Below are 23,541 nucleotides of genomic sequence, written 5' to 3'. Positions count from 1 at the left end.
ATATATTTATGTCTTGATCTGTTTATTATCTGTTTCCTCCACTGAATCACCAAGAAAGTATGACTCTATCTTGTTCATAGTTTTATTTCAATAGATATTTATTGATTAAATGAACACATTTTAATTGCTTTGGAGCAGGAGAAAATATATAAATTAAATATTTTGTCAATTCCAACAATAAGCCACTATTTGTGAGGCCTGTCTTTGCCAAAGTAAAAGCCAGGGACAGGGCAATTTGTTATTCGGCAATGTGTGACGGTCCTACTGTGGGAAGTCATCCATTAGGTTCAAGAAATCAAGGGACAGTCAAGAAAGTGATTCTTACATAAAATTTTTCTGAGAGATTTCTACTGCATCGCATGTTTAACCTGTCAGTGGTATATAATTGAAAAAGTAGGAAAAATAGATTACAATCCAGGCACTAAAGGGCTCTGCCATGGTACAAAAAACTATTAAAAACATCTCCTTCTGGGGACATTTCTGTTAAGTTTTATGGAATTGATATTCAATAAAAGACTGAACATGGAAGGTAAACAATGTCAGTTGGTTCTTTGAATTCACCTCTTCAAAATAGTCTGTCCTGTCATGCTACTCCCAATGATCTAGAAAAATTTGAACACTGTATATTCGATGATATCAAGGATTTATTTAATTTCTGGGATGTGGAGAGGCATACCTGAAACAGATTTGGCCATATATTGATAACTGGTCAAGCTGAACAATGGGTACATGATCTGTTATACTATTGTTTGCTTTTGTATATATTTGCAGTTTTCCAAAATGAAAACTTAAAAAAAAAAGAAAACATAGGTCATTATCTGTTTTGCTTTTTAACAGATAAATGAAATATTTCATGGATCCAAATTGAGAAGGCAGTATGTCAGATCTCATATTGTCCAAGTAAGGTACGTACCGCAGCCTGAGAGGAACAGAGAAAAAACTTTTTTCTTTTACTTCCACATCTCATACTCAACAGAATGTTTTTTTGCTTAGCACACAATTGAAGAGTTGAAATAAATTTGAATTTGGGGGTTTAAAACCCCTAGCACTTTCAGTGTGAAAGAATTTAAGATCTGTTAGAAATTTATTAAACTAGAACCAAGAATTCTACCTGATCATGCATCAGATGAAGGTTAAATGGGTTTGTTATTTATTTGAGGGCATGAAGTTAGAAGGCAAATCTAAAATCAGGAGGTTATTTAAAAATTTTTTGAAAGAATGGGTAAGATAAGAAAGCCATCTTCAGAATATCTGGTCCAGCATTAGCAAACTTCCCCTTGGCCCTCTGAAAGTTTGCCGAAAATCACTGACAAGATGCAGATTAATGGGACAAATTATTGAAGACCCAAAGATATAGAGGAAATTGTCCATTTTTATGCTTAGATTCAACAAAGCATGGATAGCCATGTAGAATTATGACTAGACAAAAAGAGTATTATCTCATGTTAATAGACTGAGTTGGGAAACCCAGCAAGGCCTATCTGTCTAGATTCTTCTTGGCCTCTCTGAGCATGCACTCCTTCCTTCTGGGTGTGGGGCAGGGCTCTCTGGAATGGGGGTCTTATGACCTACAGTCAAACAAGTTAGGTCAGATAATGTCTTCATGGGCAGTTTTTACACAAAATATTTTTAAGTTTTATGGCTAGCTTTTGAGCAAAGGGATTCTCAAAAGCTTCTATGACCCATCTTGGAGAAGAGGGATTCTAGTTTCTATGGCTCACCTCAAAGAAGAAAGGGATTGAGTGACAGGAGGCAGAAGAAGGTCAGAGTCAAACTTTTGCTTTTAAGGCCTTCATTTTGGGGTATTGTTTTCTGAGCCTCAATATAACCAATGAGCTAAATGTAGCTTACTTAGAGTTGTATTTTTCACTTCTAAATTTGAAAAATGAATTAAATGTAAACGTTGGAAAATTTCACATAGAAAAACAGAATTTTCAGATTCTACTGAAAAATCAAAATATCTGATAATACTAGGCCCACATTCCCACGTTAGCAATAGGCAAGAACTGAGGTTGCATATTTTGCGGCAGTGCCTAACACTCACACAGTGTATGCGTATGTATTTGCACCCAACTAGTTTCACTCCTTTACTTTACCTTTCTGGCACCTATAGAAATTAAAATTCACAGCTATTGTGTGGCAACCAAGATGTTTATACAGACCTGGCTGAGAAACAGAGAATTTTAAATAGATATGACAATAGTAGAAAGAAGTTCAACTGGGTAAGCAGTCTATATCAGAAAAAGATATATATATATATATACACATACACATATGTTTATGTTAACACATAAACACACGTGATCCTACCTGGTCTGGCCTCTGCATCTCTCTCTGATTTCATCTCATACTCTCATCCTCACTCAGAACTTTATATTCACATGGACCTGCTATTATTCTTACAATAAACATGCTGAAGTTGCTCCCCCCACAGAGCTGTCAAAGCAAAAATTGCACCAAACAGTTAAACAGGCAAGAAAGACTTTATTCCCAGCCTCATTTATTGAATAAGGATTTTTTTCCCGGTGCGTACCATCTGGGGGATGGTCACGCTTGAAGCTCTGACTCAAGTGGGGCAAAGGCCATATATGTAACCTAAAGATTTGTTCCCCTGTAATATGCTGAAATAAAAAAAAAAAGGAAAAGGAAGACTTTATTCAAGGCTATGGCAATAGGGGAGAGAGGCCAGAACTAAGGTTTTTTTTTTTTTTTTTTTTTGCTTTTTATAATATATATTCTTTTTTCGTTTGTTTGTTGCAGAATATCATGGGTGTACAAACATTTTGTTCACCAAGTCTTAACTCTGGTGAAATAGAGAGCAGTAGGGTTTAAAGGCTGGATGGAGTGAGAGGGAGAGCTTAGGCCATCTGTGAGAGCTAATTAGTTTTATTCACAGAAAAAGTAAACTTCTCCTATCTTTATGACAGGAGGTAGTTTTACAGCCTGAAGCAGGTGCCAAATGAAGTTAGGCTCCTACCCTCCCACAGAAACTAGGAGATAGTAGTGCTGTCTCCTTTGATGGTTACATTTCCAAGAGATGACTTTCAGGTCCTTGAGAAAGATGTTTCCTGGGTTATAAAACTGGCAAGAGGCTTTTAAAACATTTACGTACACTTCAAAGGAGCAAAGAAAGAATTTACAATGACAAATTTTTTAAACTAAATGCTCTAAGAGAAAGGAGATCAGAGCGTAGAGTCAGGCAGAAGCCTGTCTAAACTTTAATAAAGCTGAGGGGAACATGAAGGACGTCTTGGTCAGGGCCTTTGCACTTGATATTCCTTCTTCCTGGAACATTCCTCCCCCAGATCTTAGCACAACTCATTCCTTCTTGTCATTAGGGTCTCACTCCAAAGAGGCCTTCCCTGAAGTTGTGTATAATGTTCCCACTTCCACCCTTCAGTCATTGCTCTATTATCTTCATAGCACTATCTAGAAGATTACTTTCTTTGTTTTCTTATTTACATTGTTATCTTGGTTATCTCACTTGTTCATCCATCTCTCCTGCTAGAATATAAACAGCATGAGAGCGGGGACCTTGTGGTCATATATGCGGATATAGCTCTGCTACCTAGAACTCTGTCTGGCACATTGTATGGACTAAAAAATATTTGTTAAATGAATGAAAGTTCAACAGTGGAAAGGAAAATTGCCTGTGAAAAAGAATGATAGACTTCATAGAAAACTAAAAATTATTTTGTGGTTCAAGAAAAGGTAAAATTAAAATAACTTTTAGTTCATGTTTTCAGTGATACAGAGGATCATATGACCCTAATGACATCAAAATAAGAATCCATGTGTCCATACTTAGTTTAGTTTTAGATTATTTGACCCAGGAGAAAAGTGCAGACTGACATCTGTGATTTGACAAAATTTTTAAACAGAGTAATATGATATGCCCTTGTCTATTTTTGTTCACCAGTGTTATAAAGGATTGGAAGTAGATATTTTCAGGATCTTTCTTGAGTTATATAGAGCTCCGGGGTGGTTGTAGATTTTCAGATGCACAAATACAGAGAAATGCCTAGGAAGAAGTGGGGAGGCACAGAAACACAGTAGCACGGAATAAACATTCCATCAAGTCAATAGTAGTACCCCCCTTTTAAAATTTCTGGCTTAGACATTTGCATCTTCAAGTCAGAATTAGAAATAAATTCAGTCTAATGTTTTTGCTGTCTGTTATGATTTCCAACAGATGAGAGACAACTGCTCCGCTCTTGCTAATTGTGCCACCATTAAAAGAAAACCAAAATATTAAATGAGTCCCTCATTTTACCTGTTACTTTCATTTTTTTATTTTCTATTGGCCCTTCCTACAGAGTCCCTAGTGGATTTATAATACACAGATACGTTTAAATTAATAAATAATTTTTGTTCAGCAATCTGAGATTTTCAAGATACTAATACCTCCATATCCATTATCTATAAGATACTTACAATCTATAATGTTGCTTATAAAAACACAGTAATATCCCCATTTTAGAGATAAGGAAATTTAGATATAGAGATTGCAAACAATTTGCTGTAGTCAAGGAGTTGGCAAATGGTAGAGCTAGAATATAAGCCCAATTCCCCCAAATCTCTTTACACTATTCCATTATGTCTATAAAGTGCCATTTCTGCTCCCTTGGGAGGAAATAGGAGCTGGGAGCTATGTTAACAAAGGATAGATTAATTCCACCAAGAGTGATGGAGGCACAGTAACAAAAGTGTAATTTATTTGTCTGTTTATGTTCTGCAGCCAAGCCCAAGGGAAAGTGATAATACACACTGTGCTGAAGTTTAAATCCTGTTATAAAAATAGTGCAGCAAAATTTGGGAATAAGATCAAAACCATTTTACAACAGAAGCTAAAGGGTGAAACTGAGTCTTTATGTATAGATCCTTCCTCATTTAAATTTTCAGGTAAGCCTTCTTAGGTATGGTTTTCATCTTTTGGCTTGAATATGGTGTTTCGTTATGCAAATGAAAACAACATTCCTCTCTTTAAAGATATACACAACAATAGTTACCTTTAACCACTATTAAAGTAATCAAGGGTCCCAAATAACATTTCTTTGCAAAACAAGGCAGCCTTGAATTCTTACAGCTTATTCTGTGGGTCATGATTTCTCCCTCAGTTCTTCTGGATGTCTCAAGAATCTAGACTCCTAAATTCCAGAATTGTTGAGGACCCTTTAAACAAGTATCCAACTGGCTTCTTGATACACCTGTAATGCACCTTGTCTCTCTCATGCTCATGTACAATCTGATTCTTATTCTCAGTCACTTAACAATAGTATGGAAAACAGCCTCTAAAAGGCAGAGACAACTATGCCCCCATTCCCAGGCTAATGATAACAGCCAGCAGTGTACATAGATAAGGGGGGTTATCAGTTCTCTGGTATTAATACAAGAAATTTGACCAAGAGCAGAAAAACATCACTACCCCTACAGGAAGGACTAAAAGGACTAAAAGATTTGGGAGAGAAAAAAATATCTAGGTCAAGAATTCATTTGTATGCAACATCAAAAGGATCAAAAAGCAAAACCTGAGCATGCTTCTCCTGGATTAGAAGCCATTGTGTTATTGAAATATGACTCTCTTCAGATTATTAGATCCTCCCTCTTAGAACCTTCCTTCTCACACAGCTTGCCATGTATATGTGATGACCTTAAAAGAACAGAGAAAAATAGAGCAGCTCTCCAATTTTGCAGAGAATTTGCTTCCAAAGATATATTTTTTAACATGAGATGATATAGTACAGTAAGTAGTTAAGGTCATAGGTCCTTCTACAAGATGGCCTGAGATTTGATTCCCAGTTTCTCTAGAGAACACTAAACAATATAAACTGCTAGAGTGAACTGCCAATAGCCATCAAGCCCAAATTTGCTATGGCCTTTTGGAAATGCCTTTTGCCTCACATACTCCTAAGAGGCCAACTCTACATACAGATAGACCAATTCTTCTGTCTCCTTTCAAATGTGTCCCAGCTTCCTTTCATTTCCCAGGAACCTGAGGCCTTGAAGCCACAGCATCACTCATGCCTGGCTTGAGTGAGTTATAATATAGTCAAAATTGAATGGTAATTCTTATGTTAAAGAGTTTGAGTAGTAATATCAGTATCTTGGTTATGATATGGTACTATGGTTCTGAAACTATTACCTTTATAACATATTTGCAGGATGTTGCCTTTGGGGTAAATTGAATAAAGAGTACATAAATATTATTTATTATAATTACATGTGAATATACAATTATCTCATAATAAAATGTTGAATTTTTAGATCTTAGAAGTCAGCATGAATTTGTCTCCTTATCTCTCCTTTTTCCAGATCCCTGAGTTACTGCCATAACAAATATTATTTAAAGTTACTCTTTTAAATACAAAGATGAGTCAGAGTTTGAGTTTTTAAAATGTCTACAGGAAATTTGGAAATCTTTTTATGACTGAAAAATTAGCATTATGGGTTTACTCCTTCTAAAATATACTATTTTATCTTCCATTCTAACAACCTGCTATCTTTTGATATTTTTAAATACTTCTATAAGATCATAAAGGTACTAAAGCTGTCAGGCAAAATCAATTTGATTCTTCTTTTATATTACTGATGAAGTATCTATGACTGATTCTTTCTTGCTTCTCTTAATACAATGCACACTAAATAGCTGAATGTACTACATACTAAATGCCAAATTTAACATTTTTCCCCTTAAAGTGATTTCTATTTCTGATAAGCTATGCATCCAGGAACTTTTGTAAAGCTCATAATGTGGCAAAAAAAAAATAACAAGGTACAAAAAGAGGCATTCAAAATATTAATAGCTCTTTTTTAAAAAGAAGGAAAATCTTTACAGTCCAGACTGGAATTTAAAGATTTCAGAAAGTTTTTTTCCATTCTGTGTACCCTCTACATTCTTTGTCTCTTTTGTAGAATTTCTGAAGAAACAGAAGAATCCTACATGTTCTGAGTAAGAAAAAAAAGTTATGATTTTGTGTTTAATGATAGCTTAATTGTACAATTTCAAAAACCATGTAATTATTAATATCATGGATTTACTTATAAGTATTGCAGAAAAAATAAGCCTATATATTCTGTTATGATTGTAATCGGGTCTATTAACCACTACCGAAATATGTTTATTTTTCTATATTTTTTTCAAACATATATAGTTCCCAGAAGAAATCCTTTTTTAAAAACTATGGGAAACATACATTCATTGTAAAAACAAGAAACTTGAAGTATGTTCCAGCAAAAAAAAAAAATTAATTCATTAAGAATGAACAAGTAAACATTACCAGGTGATGGTTATTTTGCATCAGAAACTACTATGTACAAATTGACAAGTGAATATGAAGTTAAGAAATACTCTGAGAAGAGGGAGATAAGGAGGAAAGCTTTTTGAAGAACATGTCTCTTAAGACAGGTCTTAAAGAAAGCAATGGGCATGAACTGAAAGGAATCCATAGTCTTCCCTGCTGAATGAGATACCAGAGCTGTGCCATTGAAGCACAGACCCTTACAAGGTGTCAGCTATCTAGAAGAACCAAGCTAGAAAATTTCTAATATGAAAGTGCTAATCTTAAATATTAACTTCTTGTTAAATGTGTGTCCTCAAAAGGTCCCCTTAGAAACACAAGGATGCCACATCAAAAGTATAACACATATGTTATCATATGTATTATCCACTATTCACTATATCAATGTAACTCCCTAAATATGCTCCTTGGTATGTGTCTTGTCCACTCTTCATCATAATAGCCTTTTGCATTGCTTCCAGAGCTCAAAATCAACAATGGCTTGAGTCACTGCAGAAGCACATATAATATCTAAATAAAAATGATGTTCCTGATTTTTCATATTTCTTAAAATATGCATAAAGCTTAAAAAATTGAATTATATTTAATAAAATCCTTAACATTATATCTTCAGAGTCAAAATGTATATAAGTTTACCAATGTTTACCAAATGATATGTAATGTATAACCACAGAGTTAATTCTCAGTGAAAATATTATGAATGAACTTCTGTGGTGAAAGATGACTTTTGTGTCATAAACCAATTATAGGTGTTACCTTGCTCAATGAGTCCATGTACATTTGTAGTTTTCGAGTTTTCAGAAATCTATCACATGAACATTTTTAAAATCTCTCATAAAACACATTACATAAGAGAATTCCTCTATATTTTTAATGTTAGAATCATAGGAAAACTATCTAAAAAGTAAGATTCATCAACTAATTTAGCATTGGAACTCATGTAAAGTAATAAATTCACCTAAGTAGAGTTAAAGCCTGTGGTTGATGTAATTTATATTATAAATGAATCTACAACTACTGTAAAATTTTTCCTTATACTTTAAAATTATACGGTTTAGTTTTCATTATCACTATCTGTTTCAGATTTCCTCTTCTAAGGAAAAAGATATTCATTGAAATCAGACTTTTGGGGGAGTCCTCCTTCTTACCAGTGTATCTAAAGTTCCTAACCCTGGCATATGCACAGTGGTCATGGACCTGCTGTCCTGCAGACCCAAAAATCCCATTTAGAGAGCATCTAAGCATTTTTCCTAGTCTAAGTTTCAATAGTCAGTGAATTTTGCCTATTTCAGCTCCAGTGAAATAAATTTCTTGACTCCCTCCCAAAAGAATATTTGTCATCAGTTGTTCTAATTCCCCCATCATCCTTCTATGCTAAGTGACTTTTATTGGTGCATCCAATTTTCTAGGCATACTTCTGCCATAGCATTTATCACATTGATTTTAAATTATCTACTTAGTTGTCCACCCCTTCCACTGGATTCCAAGTTCATTGAGGTCTGGGTCCATGTCTATTCTTTGGTTCCTGGCCTACAGGAGAAGACCAATGCCTATTTGCCGAGCTGTTTTTTAAAAACTGCTTTGTCTTATTATCCTTTGATGCAATCTCCTCCTTGGCAGGAACAGTACCATTGTTTTTTTGTTACTGCTTTTATATATGGTACATTGTAAACAGAGTATCTTAGATAACATTGTTGACTCCTTGATTCAGAGATAAATCTACAGGAATTCCAGCCTTTGAGGGTGAGTCAAGGGACTTAAAAGGAATGAAACACAAACAGCCACAGCAGTGACTCAGTCCAAAGGGGTGATGGGTTAAGTCACTTCCTCATTCATAGTAAACTGTCTCCAACCTACCCAAGTGATAATTATTCAATTAAGTTCTGGGGTAATATAACTATTAAAAGTAAATTATAAGTCAAAAATATTTCCTCTCTTTAGCAAGTCATGCACATAAATAAAGAAAATTTCAAAGAAAGAAGAAATTTCTGTAAATACAAGGGTTTCGCAATATTAATAATTAGTTCTTAAGGTATAGGAATTAACATTTTTCCAGTCCAGATAAAAGTTTAATTATTTCCAAAAATCTTAATATGATTTTATATGTTTTACCAAGTATACAAAACTCAAAGCTGAACCCTAGAGGTATCACATCAAATAAAAAACTAGCCTCTAGAAGGCAGCTGTGAAGGATTAGATGAAAAGATGCCAGCTTTCTGTTTAAGCAGGTGTGGCTCATATCAACTCACAGCCTTGCTGACTACTCATAGCCCTGATTATTGAATTGTTCCAGCCTTCTTTGTTCAGACACGTTGACTTTCTGGTAAAGGATTCTTTCCTCTCTCTGATTTGTTGTGCAACCTAATGTAACAATGTGTAACTGTAATTAGCATGTAAAACTGGATACTCCTTCTTGGATTTATAGAAATCCAAGAGCATAATAAAAATGAACCTACATTAACATAGTATTTAATTCATACAGCAGCTGGTGATTCCTTTTTAAAGAGGAATTCTGTAAGTAGAAATGGCTTGTGGGCTTATGGCTCTCTGCATCTGAAATTTGAAGCGTGACTCATGTGTTCACGCTCTCTTCGTATATTTCTCACATAAACAGATTTGCAATTCTGCAGGGATATGGGGTCCACAGCAAAATTTTTTGGAGTAGGCCAGGTGCGGTGGCTCATACCTGTAATCCTAGTACTCTGGGAGGCCGAGGCAGGTGGATCACTCGAGGTCAGGAGTTCGAGACCAGCCTGAGCGAGACCCTGTCTCTACTAAAAATAGAAAGAAATTATCTGTACAACTAAAAATATATATAGAAAAAATCAGCTGGGCATGGTGGCGCATGCCTGTAGTCCCAGCTACTCGAGAGGCTGAGGCAGTAGGATCACTTAAGCCCAGGAGTTTGAGGTTGCTGTGAGCTAGGCTGACGCCACGGCATTCACTCTAGCCTGGGCAACAAAGTGAGACTCTGTCTCAAAAAAAAAAAAAAAAAATTTTTTTCTGGAGTAAATAATTTCATTCAGTAATATTCCCTGAAATAATTTGTCTATCCAAGAATGAGAAGACAATATTAAAGTCTGCCTCATACCTGAATAAAATTCCTTTGACCCACAATTAATGAAAAATGGGATGGCATGCTTAACCAAATGTTTCAAATAATTGAAACTGAACACACAGAGTATTAATTTTTAAAGGATTAAAACATAGTAACATGCACTCAACACAAAAAATATGCTAAATATAACAATGTATGTACTCTCTCCTAGTTATTAGCATTATTTGTGAAAGTATATAGTTATTTGAGTTATTAGCCTGGTTTGCCAAAAAGCAGAGCCTGAGACAGACTTTCATGAAGACGTTGATTTGAGAGACAGCAAGTTGGCCACCTCTAGGGGCAACTCCAGTTCCATCCCATGGGACCTCATAGATTGCATTTGAGAGCTGTATTCCCCAATGACTAAACTGGAAGCTTTCGTCCATCAGCTCCCCTGTTACGTTAGTCAGTGGCTCTACCAGCATTAACTCCCACATTTCCTAGTTGTCCATCTGGGAGTGTTCTGTAGGTTTCTTCTGAAAGAAAGTAAAACGTCTTAGGTCCTGACTTGAGAAGGGTACCTGTCAAGTTACCCCTGGGCAAAGCAGATCCAAATCTATGTAGCCACCACAACTGTGGCTGGAATAAGAGATGAGCCAAGAATATTTAAAGTGGTCCATAAAAGGTGTCAAATAAATTCCATGTTCTGATGATTTGGATTGAGGATATGGCAGAAGATCACAATGTTTTCTATATTTTAGTACTTTCCAGGACCCATACCTCTTTTTCAGGTAACTTACAATGAGGAACTTGAGCGTCTTTTTAGAAACAGAAGAATGAATACAGTGATTTTATTACTCTCTGTGCTAATTTATGAACATAGAAATTATATAGTAGAGATTACATAAAATGATTATACTTACAGAATAATGTGTTTCCAAAAGTAAAATAATATTAATATTAAAATGTAAATATTTTCACTTTCTTTTCCCTTGACTTTTAGACATTGCAATGCCAGCAGCAGAAAATCTCCTCCATACCTGTAAGTTCATCAATAGTTATTTTCTAGTGAAACTTAATTACTTGGATGCCAGAAAATACCTCCACTTGAGAGTCATTGTGGTACCCATAAAGGAGAAGGACTAGGAAGACTGCTTTTAGAAACTCGTATAAAGGTTACTAGAGTTGGCCTTAAATTGACTGATGTCATGGATTTAAAATGAGGAACACATTATCACACACCATATAGAAGAGGGGATACAAAAACAAACAATAATAACTAAGAACTTAGAATCTAAAATCAGCTACCCATGATTTTTGAGTCCCAGATCTGCCACTTACTAACTAAATGAATTTAGACTGGTTATTGAATTCCTCAATGCCTCAGTTCCAGTTCCGAATAGTTGTGAAAATAAAATAAGGTAACACAAGTAAAGTATTTACAAGAGTACATGGTTCATAATAAGCATTCAGTACATTTAGGCTATTAGTATTTTCTATTTTGCTAATGAAAACTCCAGGCCTAGGAACTCACTGTGGAAGTCCGATCCTAGAAGCCAAATTTACTGTGCAAGCAGCTTCTTCCTTGCTGGCCAAGGCTTTCTGCTTCCATTCTCCTGTTACCTGCCCTAGGAAATACGATCCCCTGGGTTGCTGGAACCTGGAGCAGGCTGTCAGAAAAGGCATTGCTTTTATCTGGGGACTGAGACTGATTGGGGCAGCTGGATTAGAGGCCTCACCCTCCAGAGCCAGGTGACATTGACCCTGACCAATCTTACTGTCTCTCCGTCACACAGCACAGTTATTTCTGAAAAACTTGGGCAGAACTTAAACGCAAAGCTGTATTAGATTATTTTTCTCTCTTACAGATTAAGCCACTTAATACGATATCTTAAAGTCAATTATTCCAATTAAAAAATTAGTACCAATATGATCAAAATCCACAATTGAGAATTTGTCATGTCAGGTTCATTGAAGTTAGATAGTCAAGATAGGAATAAAAGCAGAGATAAGAAAGAGATCTGGCTGTGTAGATACTTGTTTAAAAAAAAAAATCAGCTGATTTGTCTATCCTCCAGCTGGAACACTAAACAACCATCTGTAACAGTATTCTGAATTTCACTTGGCCTAATTAGGATTTTGAACACACTTAAAAAAATTTTTAAAAATGAGGGGTAGGCAAAAACATCACATAAGGTTAAAGAAAGACTAGAGCGTTGGTATGCTCCGTAAAGTGTGTTAGAATGTAGTAATAGATGATGGGGTAGAAGTTAGAAGGGTAGGAGAGGCTATAAGAGCTCAGTAGATTCGCTGATGTTTCTGAAAGTATCAGCCAGCAATCTTCATTATATTCCTTAAATTCTTGAAATTTACCATATTGTCTCTTTTGGCATAACAAAGCTACAAGGTGCCTTGTAAAACTTCAGTAGAGCTAATAACAAGGTAATATTGCAGACGTGGCAGCTGAAAGCTTAACAGACCCAACAATCATGAGTCAATGAGAATTTAAAATGGAAGTTGATGCAGGGACATATATTAGGTTAGAATTCTGAGTAAGAGCAGAAACATGGAAGTAGAGTTGCCCAAGGGAGGTTCTCCTAGCTCACAGAGATCCAACTTTGTTTTTTTTATTTCTCTGAAGGAAGTTGAGTAAAAGCCAACTTCCTTTGGGAGTTGTCCAGAAAGAAGGGAGGATAGGGAGGAACCATTATACCACTGGGTTCTGGATTATTTGTTTGATCCTCTGTAGCATCCATGATAAGGAAGTGGAAACAGGAAAAGAAAAGGGAGTTACATTCAGTGAGTCAGCGTGAGAGCTGTCTCATTCAGAAAGAGCAACCACAAAGGCTCTAGTTCAGCTACATGATTTTTATGAAGAGGATACCTAAACAACCTGAGGTTTCGGTTGCAACAAGAAGATAACTTAGAATTAGAAGCAACACACAAACTAAAGGACTTCAGAGGACTAGTTAAGGCCTTTTAAAAAGTCCATGTGAAAACCACATTTTTTAGGCTGGGCACAGTGGCTAATGCCTGCAATCTCAACACTTTGGGAAGCCAAGGGTAGGAGTTTTGCTTGAGGCGGGGAGTTTGAGACCAGCCTGAGCAACAAAGCAAGACCCCATCTCTACAAAAATTTTAAAAATTAGCCCAGTGCGGTCACACTTACTTATAATCCCAGCTACTTGGGAGGCTGAGGCAGGAGGATTATTTGAGCCCAGGAGATTGAGGTTGCAGTGAGCTATGTTAATGACACTGTACTTTAGCCTGGGCAACACAGCAAGACCCTGTCCATGCCTTACCCCTCAAAAAAACAGAAAAGAATATTTTTAATAAAGTAATAAAAAAGTCTACATGACTTTCCCCTATGTTTCTAATGCCTTTCTACCCTCAGGAAAGAATACCTCAAAGTACATCTAGTCACATATAATTAACATCTCTGTGAAGCAATTGACCATCTACCCTTTCCAACTTGAAGTATTCTCATTCTTGGTATAATAAGTACCTTTCTTTCATCTAGAGTTTCTCAACCATAACACTATTGACATTTGGGGACAGATAATTCTTTTTCTGTCCTGTGTATTACAGCAGCAGTCCCCAAACTTTTTGACACCAGGGACTGGTTTCGTGGAAGACAGTTTTCCCAAAGGGGAAGGGGGTGCAGTCACAGCCTGAGCATCACCGCAGATCGTAAGACTTTGGATTCTCATGGAAAGGACACAACCTGGATCCCTCCCACATGCAGTTTGCAGTGGGGTTCACACTCCTTTGAGAGTCTGATGCCACTGCTGATCTCATGGGGGGCGGGGCTGGGCCAGTGATGCAAGCGATGGGGAGCTGCTGTGGGTGCAGGTGGGGCTTCACTTGCTCACCCTCCACTCACCTCCCGCTGTGCACCCGGTTCCTGGGGGGCTGGGGACTGGTACCTGTCCATGGCCCGGTGGTTGGGGACCACAGTATTACAGGGTATTTAGCAGTATCCCTAGCCTTTACCCACTAGATACCAGTAGCCTCCCTCGGCCCCAATTGTGACAACCAAAAATGTCTCCAGCCTGCCAAATACATATCTCTTGGAGAGACAGTGCCCAAAATTGTCCCCAATTGAGAGCCATTACTTTAATCTATGCCCACACATTGATTATGGCAAGTTTTTCCATTCTCTAAGTGCTTTGGAACGTGCTCATTACAGAAAAGAGCTTTGTAATTAAGTATAATTTTTATTTCAAGATGTCCCATGGACTTCATATAGACTTTCATTTAGACTACATTTATACAAACATTTGTTTTTCTTTCTTTTTATTTTATTTTATTTTTTTTGTTCCCCTACTGGAACACAACATTTGTTGAGTTATTTTTATGTGACAGGTTCCTACAGTAGGTTCTAGAGATACATTTTTTTTTAAAAAGATATGGCTCCTGCCCTCTAAATATATTTATTAGGAAATGACAAACTCTAGTAAAAGGTCTCATAAGCTGTTAAGCTCAGTGCTGTAGTTGGAGTAAAGTGACGATAGTCAAGGGAATTAAAGAAAGAGTGACTCAGAAAGACAGATGGAAAGAATAATAGTGAAGTGTTATTACCGCAGATTTGCTTTAAAGACTTAAGAGTCTACTAGTTTTTCTGGCTCTAAATAGACACTAGAGCACATTCCTGATTTGGAGATGCATATAACTTTGGAGATTGGTTACCTCCAAAGTTATGATACTATCTTCATGTGTTATTCCTTTAATCCAGGCATTGTGTATTGTGACTTGAGGGGGACCATATTTCTGTCTATTGTCTCATCAATATCTCATTCACATTCATGTTCATTCACACTTTCTCATGAATATTTTCATAGCACTCATCACTCTATAACAACTGCTCACTGAAATTGAAATGTACATATTTACCCATGCAACTTAGTATTATAACTTATTCAGGGCCAGGTGCGGTGGCTCACACCTATAATTCTAGCACTGTGGGAGGCCGAGGCAGGAGGATCACTCGAGGTTAGGAGTTCAAGACCAGCCTGAGCACGAGTGAGACTCCGTCTCTACCAAAAAAAAAAATAGAAAGAAATTAGCTGGACAACTAAAAATATATAGAAAAAATTAGCTGGGCATGGTGGTACATGCCTATAGTCCCAGCTACTCCGGAGGCTAAGGTGGAAGGATTGCTTAAACCCAGGAGTTTGAGGTTGCTGTGAGCTAGGCTGATGCCCTAGCACTCTAGCCCGAGCAACAGAGCAAGACTCTTGTCTCAAAAAAATGAAAACCTATACAATTATTGTCTTCTAAATTCAAACATTTAATTCTACCCACCTCTTATATCAGGTTATGGTGAGGCCATACAGATATATAGAGTGTATGTGAGTGATGGAGAGGGGGGAGGAAGATGTTAATCTATTCTGAATGAATTCTCGGGAAATCTCATGTCAGCAATAAGTTAGTGCTAACTTCTCCAAGTCTGTGAGTTTTTCTCAATTAATAGTTAATGGGGACACATATTACAGGAGTTTGTTTACTATAGCAATAGAAATGAATAAGCAATATCAATGCTAATGAACTTTATTTTGAGCAGGTTGTGGACAACGCACAATAACTCCCTCTGGCAACAAAGTGGCAGGGGGCCTGGATGCCGAGGAAGGGGAGTGGCCCTGGCAAGCTAGCCTCCAGTGGAACAGTGTCCACCGATGTGGAGCCACTCTGATTAGTAACAGCTGGCTTATCACTGCTGCTCACTGTTTTGTAAAGTAAGACCTCAAAGCCACTCAACTATCTAAAAGTCTGATAATATTTTTTTAATAATATGGCCACGTAACTATGCCTCCACCTAGCCAGTCTTGTGAGGTGTAGCCTCAAAACTACTCCATGAATTATCAGTAAAATAACAGACATGGTCAGACTGGAGCAGGGTTTGTCGAAAGTGGTACCATTGACATTTTAGGCCATGTAATTAATGCTTTGTTACAGAAAGCTGTCCTGTGCAGGGTAGGATATTTAGCAGCATCCCTGGCCTCCACTCATCAGTAGTATCCTGCAGTGTTGACACCAAAAATGTGTCCAGACATTGCCAAATGTGGAGAACAAAAATGCCCCAGTTGAGAACCACTAGGTTAGAGGAACTTACTGTACTTCAATTTTATAGAGAAACTATACATCCCAAGTTGGACATGGGTCTTTTATTTCTTTCTCATTATTATTACATTTGGTTTTATTTATTTAGTAATAAGTATTTTAATGAATTCTACATCCTCCCACATATGTACAGCCCTATTTAAAATGATGATTTCTTTAAAAGATATATATTATTGCACAAGAAGTTTGCCCTTTTTTACCTAAAAGATTTTTACCCTTTTGTTTGATGGTATTTCTCATTAATCTCTCTTGGTTTTATGTAGCATTCATTGGTTTTTCTTTAAATAAAAATCCCTCTCAGAGTTGATCAACTCTCTTCAAAAATCATGCTTGCTTATTATGTTGCTTTAGTAGAGAGTTTGAAAATGTTCCAGCAGTACTATTTTTCAATACTTAATATAAAAATTGCTGATTAACAAATAATAAAAATCAAAAATACCTTCCTATGTATATTTTCAATGGTTAAAAAAGAGGATTTATACTATTTTCTTAATTTCTCTAAGTTCACTCTGTCCCATGTCCTTGCCAACTTTTTATTTAATCTTACTACCTTATGTTGTCATTATTTATCTTTATAAATCCCATTGAGTCTTTTCTATATAAAATAAGAAATAAAATGTAGTTTCCATGAGTTATCTTCTAAAACATATCTTACTGAATTATTCAAAATCTGTTGTTATCATTTTTGTTTCTTCTTTTATATACAGCTTTATTTTGTATGCTTACAAGCATTATGGAAACTCAAAATGTAATTGTTTAAAAAAGTGTAAGAGATTAATGCCTACAACTGCAATATATAGAACTTCTAATAAATAAATCTATTTTCTTTAGTGACAATGATCCCAAAGAATGGAATGTTAGTTTTGGGCTTCTTTTAAGTGATCCACAAACACAGCGAAGTATCAAGGATATTATAATTCATGAAAACTACCATTACCCGGCACATGATAATGACATTGCTGTTGTGCACCTGTCTTCACCAGTATTATATACAAGCAACATCCGAAGAGCATGTCTTCCAGAAGCTACTTATACATTCCCACCCAATTCAGATGTGGTGGTCACTGGTTGGGGAACACTGAAGTCTGATGGTGAGTTCCTAACCTCCCTCCATTACATGGTTTGTATTTTAGGAGTTAAAAAGAAAAGTACTCAGAATTGCAACTAAACCTGAAAAATATTTTCTCTGGGTCATTTTTAAGAGCACAATGTGGAATGAATTGAAAGTTATCCTCAACCTTTATACAGAAATCTATAATTTCGTAGAGCTATTTACCATAATTCTGCTTAAAATGGCAGTTTTTACAGAAATGTATCATTTGAATAAGTAATTCATTTCCTCCATTTCATTCATCATTCATTCAATCAACATTTATTTTGGCCGGGCGTGGTGGCTCACACCTATAATCCTAGCACTCTGCCAGGCTGAGATGGGAGGATTGCTTGAGCTCAGGAGTTCAAGACCAGCCTGAGCAACAGTGAGACCCTGTTTCTATTAAAACGATTTTTTAAAAATTAAAAAAAAAAAAAAATTTGGCCGAGCACGGTGGTTCACGCCTGTAATACTAGCACTCTGGGAGACCAAGGCGGGAGGATCGCTCAAGGTCAGGAGTTCGAGACCAGCCTGAGCAAAAGTGAGACCCTGTCTCTACTAAAAAAAAAAAAAAAAAAATAGAAAGAAATTATATAGACAACTAAAAATATATATATATATATATATATATATATATAAATTAGCCGAGCATGGTGGCGCATGCCTGTAGTCCTAGCTACTTGGCAGGCTGAGGCAGGAGGATTGCTTGAGCCCAGGAGTTTGAGGTTGCTGTGAGCTAGGCTGACACCACAGCACTCTAGCCCAGGCAACAGAGTAAGACTCTGTCTCAAAAAAATAAAATAAAATAAAATAAAATAAAATAAAATAAAATAAAATAAAATAAACATGTGCATCCTTATGACCCTAATAATGTGAGGATTTAGGATATATTTATGTTCATAAATGTATTTTGAAAGCAGAAAAATAAACCTAAAATTAATTTCAAGATTCAGAATTTACAGTGACAAATTTAGCTGAAAATCTACAAATGTTCATAAAACGTATGTTTCTGTAATATGGATATTTCATTTTGCTTTCTAAGGCATATGTGTAATAAATATAAAATTCCAAAATAATTCTAAAGGAAAATAAATCCCATCACATATGGATGCATACACTAAGTATTTCTAAATATGGTCATTTTTAGAAATAGCTTTGTGTGTTCGTAAACATTAATTGCTTTTTGTCACTAAGAACAGAGATAAATAAAAGCTTAATTAACCTTAATTTGATTTGGAAATTGTACATAGTGTTAAAGTTACATACTAATACCCTAACCAGAGAGATTAATATTGACGTTAGCAAAAATCATATAATTTTCTTGTCTTAGGAACAAGTCCTAATATACTCCAAAAGGGATTAGTGAAGATTATAGATAATAAGATCTGCAACAGTAGAGAGGCATACAGTGGAGTCATTACACCTGGAATGTTGTGTGCCGGGTACCTGGAGGGACGTGTGGATGCCTGCCAGGTAAGGCTGCCTACTCCATTTTCAAGAATTTTTTCTTGTAGTTTTAAATTTCCAATTAACCAGTTCAATTTTCTCATGGGATTGAGAAGTTTTAAGGGCTTAAATATGTTTTGTAGCCAAAGTATCTAATTAAAATTATATTGATATCAATAGGTCTCATTAAAAGTACTAAAGTGCTAAATCACCCTTAATATTACAAGAAGCTGTGAATAGGTGTGAGGAAGAGACGAATAAGCAGTGAAGAGATGAAATGGATTACTGATGACTTTAGTTTGACTGACATTTCACTGAGAAACACTTAACTGGGTCTAATACCAAAAGTAATGATCATGGAACTTCCATAATCTGGCTCCAACATCCTAAATATCTTATTTATTTAACAATCCTTATATAGCATTCCTATGTGCTAGGCATTGTTTTAAGCACTTTACAAATATTAATTTATTCTAGTTATGTCAGTCCTCTGCAGCATGTTTGTCCTATTTTAAACCCTATTTCGAGACTGAGGCAAAGAGATTAAGTAACTTGTATAAACTTACACAGCTATTAAGTGTCAGAACTGAGGTCTGAACATGGGAAATTGGGCTCTAGTGCCCATACTCTAAACTCTGTGCTAAGCTGCTTTACCTTAGGTATAATGTGATTCTGATGCCCCTGTTGCTATTTATGAGTAATAATCCTAGAGCTAACCAAAGTACTACTGTAATTATCTAGGCAGGCAGAATTAGTGATAAATCCAGGAGGAGCCTTGTATTATTCATACTTTCTTCCATGTAGTGATTATTTATTGACCTATGTGCCAGACCCTATACTAGGTGCAGGGAAGTTAAAATGAATACAGCATATTCACACATTCTTGGTAAGAGCTAGCAAACACACAAACAAGTATTTGCAATACCTAATTATCATCTATAATTACAGATTTCTATCTTTCCAACTGTCCCACTAAACCTATTCTCCAATGTTATGAAGAGCTTAAATCTCTGTTCCTTTTAATTTCTTTTCAGTCCATCACTCGTGACTCTCTCCTCAACTTATACAGTCCAGAACCTATGTTTTATTATTGCAACCACTCTATTTGCAGCACCCTCGATGACTTCATCTTTTGCTTTCCCCACACCCATCCTAATAATCTGCAACTGCAGAACAATCTATCGGCTTTATTTGCTTTTACATGCAAGCTGCTGAGCACAGCTAGAAGAAATCTTGCCTTCTTATAAACTGGAGTCATATAATCACAGCTGGGTCTTAAACACACCGTACAATTTTTAATGCATTTTTTATGGCACTGTGTCAAACATTCATTATATTCTTTACCTACGTATCCCAACATGCCCTTATCTTTTTTAGCAAATGACATTTTTCTCCTGCTAACCAGAAAAAGTGAACAGAATGTGAGAACTCCTTTAATTTCCTTTCTCTTGATATATATATATATATATATATATATATATATATATATATATATTTCAACTCATTCTCACCCTCTAGGCACAGGAACAAGTTTCTCTTACTATTCAAAGCTAATCTCTTCCCTGTGTTCTTCACTCAGTCTCCTTACATCTACACAGGCATTTGAGATTTCCATTCATTTGAGCTTTCTTCTGTATTTCCCAAACTGTCCTATTCTAATGGACTCTTCCTTACAGTCTGTAAATATTATTAAGTCTCTCCCTTCAAGCCTACTCTTAGGAATTAACAAAACTCAATGCTAAAAAAAATAAAAATAAAAATAAATCTGATTTAATAATGAGCAAATGACATGAATAGACATTTTTCCAAAGAAGAACATTTCTTGTTTCAATTGACCAACAGGAACATGAAAAGATGCTCAATATCACTAATCATCAGAGAAATGTAAATTAAAATCACAATAGGAAAACACCTCACACCTGGCTATTATCAGATAAAAGATAACAAGTATTGGTGAAAAGGGAACCCTGTATACTACTGATGGAAATGTAAATTGGCGTAGCCATTGTGGAAAATAGTATGAAGTTTCTTCAAAAAATTAAAAATAGACAAAACCTCAGACTCCACCACTATACAATTTATCCATGTAAGGGAATTTAACTTGTACCCCCTAAATCTATTAAAATAAAAAACGAAAAAAAATTTTCAAAATAAAAATGGAACTACTGTATGATCCAGCAATCCCACTTCTGGGTATATGTCCAAAGGAAACGAAATCAGTAGTATCACAAAGAGAGATCTGCATCCCCATGCTCACTGCAGCATTATTCACAACAGCCGAGATACAGAAACAACCATCAGCTGATGAATGGATAAAGAAAATGTGATACACACACACACAGAGGAGCATTGTTCAGCCATATAAAAGAAAGAAATCCTGCTGTTTGCAACAACATAGATGAACCTAAAGAGCAGTAGGCTCAGTATGATAAGCCAGACACAGAAAGACAAATACTGCACGATTTCACTATTATGTGGAATCTTAAAAAATCAAACTCATTGAAACATTACAATGATGGTTGCCAGGGACCAGGAGTCAAAGAAAATATAGGGATATTGGTCAAAGGGTATAAGCTTTCAGTTATAAGATTAGTAAGTTCTGGGGATATAATATACAGTATGGTGAATATAGTTAATAATAATATATTGTACACTTGAAATTTGTTCAGAGAACAGATCTTAAGTGTTCTCACCAAAAAACATTAAATATGTGAGGTGATGAATAGGTTAACTGGCTTGATTGGGGGAACCATTTCACAATGTATACCTGTATCAAAACACATTGTACACCTTAAATATAAACACTATTTGTCAATCAAAACTTAATTTTTTTAAAAGATGAAATACATCCATCTAAGAAGAAGGAAAGTAGATACAGATGTGGACTGAGGTAGGTGAGCTAAGAAGTCAAAAAGGACAAGACCAGGAATGGAGGAATTGCCACCTGTTATTCTTCACTTACTCTATGAATTTGAAAGTAATATACTAGGTTTGGAATGAGGAAGCTGGATTTTTAAAAGTTGTGAAGTGGAAAAAGTTTGGAATGGTTGCCCTCAAACATGAGAAAGGAAGTTGGCTAAAGGCATGTAAATATTGCTGAGAACCGTTATTTGAGGATAAAAATTTGTAACATGGTTTTATTTCACAGTGTATAATTTGGCCTGGGCTACTGCAGGGAGGAAGGTAAGGTGCTGAGGGGATGCTGTTACACATTAGTGGTGTGGGTGAATGACAGAATGTAGCCTGCTTAAAGAAAGACAGGAGGGAGGAAATGAGCTAACACACTAATGGAGAAGAAAGTGAGGCTGAAGAGCAGATACAGAATGAAAAGTGAAATAAGTAGAACGAAAAAACATAAGGGACAGGTATACGTAATTATAATACTGAACAATGGTGTTTCAGAGGTGGGGCAGTTCCTGGTGATGACAAGGAATGACATGGAAAGGTTGAATTAAATGATCAGATTCAAGGAAGCCAAGAGACTGTGGGCTAAGGTATTAGATGTATCATAAAATAGATGCTGGAATTATCCAGGATGACAGGAAGGATTAGGACAAAGGAAATGCCAGATGCCAAGATATTCCATCATTCTTAGAAAATGGTCTAAAGATCAGTAGATGAAAACTATAGGAAGTGTAGGGAGGCTATAGCCAAATTACAGAATTCTGGAAATTGAAGCAATGCTTACGTAAGAATGAAGAAGCAATCATCCGGTATTGGTGGTAGTTAAATACAAATCTCCCTTTTTCCCACAATCTGCCTGGAAATAGGGGAGTTTGGGAAGATCATTAGAGAGTTCATCAGCACACTGATGACTGCATAAGCAATAATATGTTCAGTAGCTCCTGATCTATAATAATCAAGTTGAAATTTTTTATACCTGTTTTCCATTCTTGTATTGTTATATCGAAAGACCTAAACTTATATATTTAAGTAAATGATCATAGAACACAAAAATATTTTAGACTATAATCATTTTAGTATTCACATATCTAGGGTTTTTCCCCTCTTCTGTCATTTCCTGTCATTACTACAAAAGAGAAAAATATGCAGCATTCACCTTTAAATTATAGTAATTGTATACATTCTTTTTCTCTCCAGGGTGACTCTGGTGGACCACTGGTTGGTGCAAATTCTAAAGGCATCTGGTTTCTTGCTGGTATCGTAAGCTGGGGAGATGAATGTGCTCTTCCAAACAAGCCTGGTGTCTACACTCGAGTGACATACTATCGAGACTGGATCAAGTCCAAAACGGGTCTTTAGGGCAGAAGTGCTCTGTAGATTAAAGCTCAAAGGTTATTATGTATGCTTATTAAATATGTTTATAATTCTTAAACCACATTTAACTTAAATATCACCTCTCCTTATGCACATTTACTGTAGCAAATTTAAACACATACTGTTTTAGAACCATGAAAACTTTCTATTTATTAGAATTTGACAAAGGTTTAGTGAGACTAATGGACTAGGTAGGTAGGACATACAGTTTTCCCGTTAACCCTTTCCAGATTGAAGATAATTATAGGAATAAATATGGATTACAGTTT

The 23,541-nt window shown here is 35.9% G+C and overlaps 1 protein-coding gene across 1 annotated transcript in view; it reads left to right on the top strand.

Moving 5' to 3' along the window:
* Positions 1–23,257, top strand: part of LOC123624709 (transmembrane protease serine 11C-like) — a 40,223-nt gene extending 16,966 nt beyond the window's left edge. Inside the window, exons 4-10 of the mRNA XM_045532804.1 lie at positions 838–905; positions 4,739–4,902; positions 11,339–11,377; positions 15,899–16,070; positions 17,287–17,546; positions 18,879–19,021; positions 23,096–23,257. Coding sequence (XP_045388760.1) covers positions 838–905; positions 4,739–4,902; positions 11,339–11,377; positions 15,899–16,070; positions 17,287–17,546; positions 18,879–19,021; positions 23,096–23,257 — 1,008 coding nt within the window. The remainder of the gene's footprint in view (positions 1–837; positions 906–4,738; positions 4,903–11,338; positions 11,378–15,898; positions 16,071–17,286; positions 17,547–18,878; positions 19,022–23,095) is intronic.
* The last annotated feature ends 284 nt before the right edge of the window (positions 23,258–23,541 follow it).

Source organism: Lemur catta, chromosome 19, assembly GCF_020740605.2.
Source record: "Lemur catta isolate mLemCat1 chromosome 19, mLemCat1.pri, whole genome shotgun sequence".
NCBI classification, from domain to species: Eukaryota; Metazoa; Chordata; class Mammalia; order Primates; family Lemuridae; genus Lemur; species Lemur catta.
This window is presented reverse-complemented; position numbering and strand designations above follow the sequence as displayed.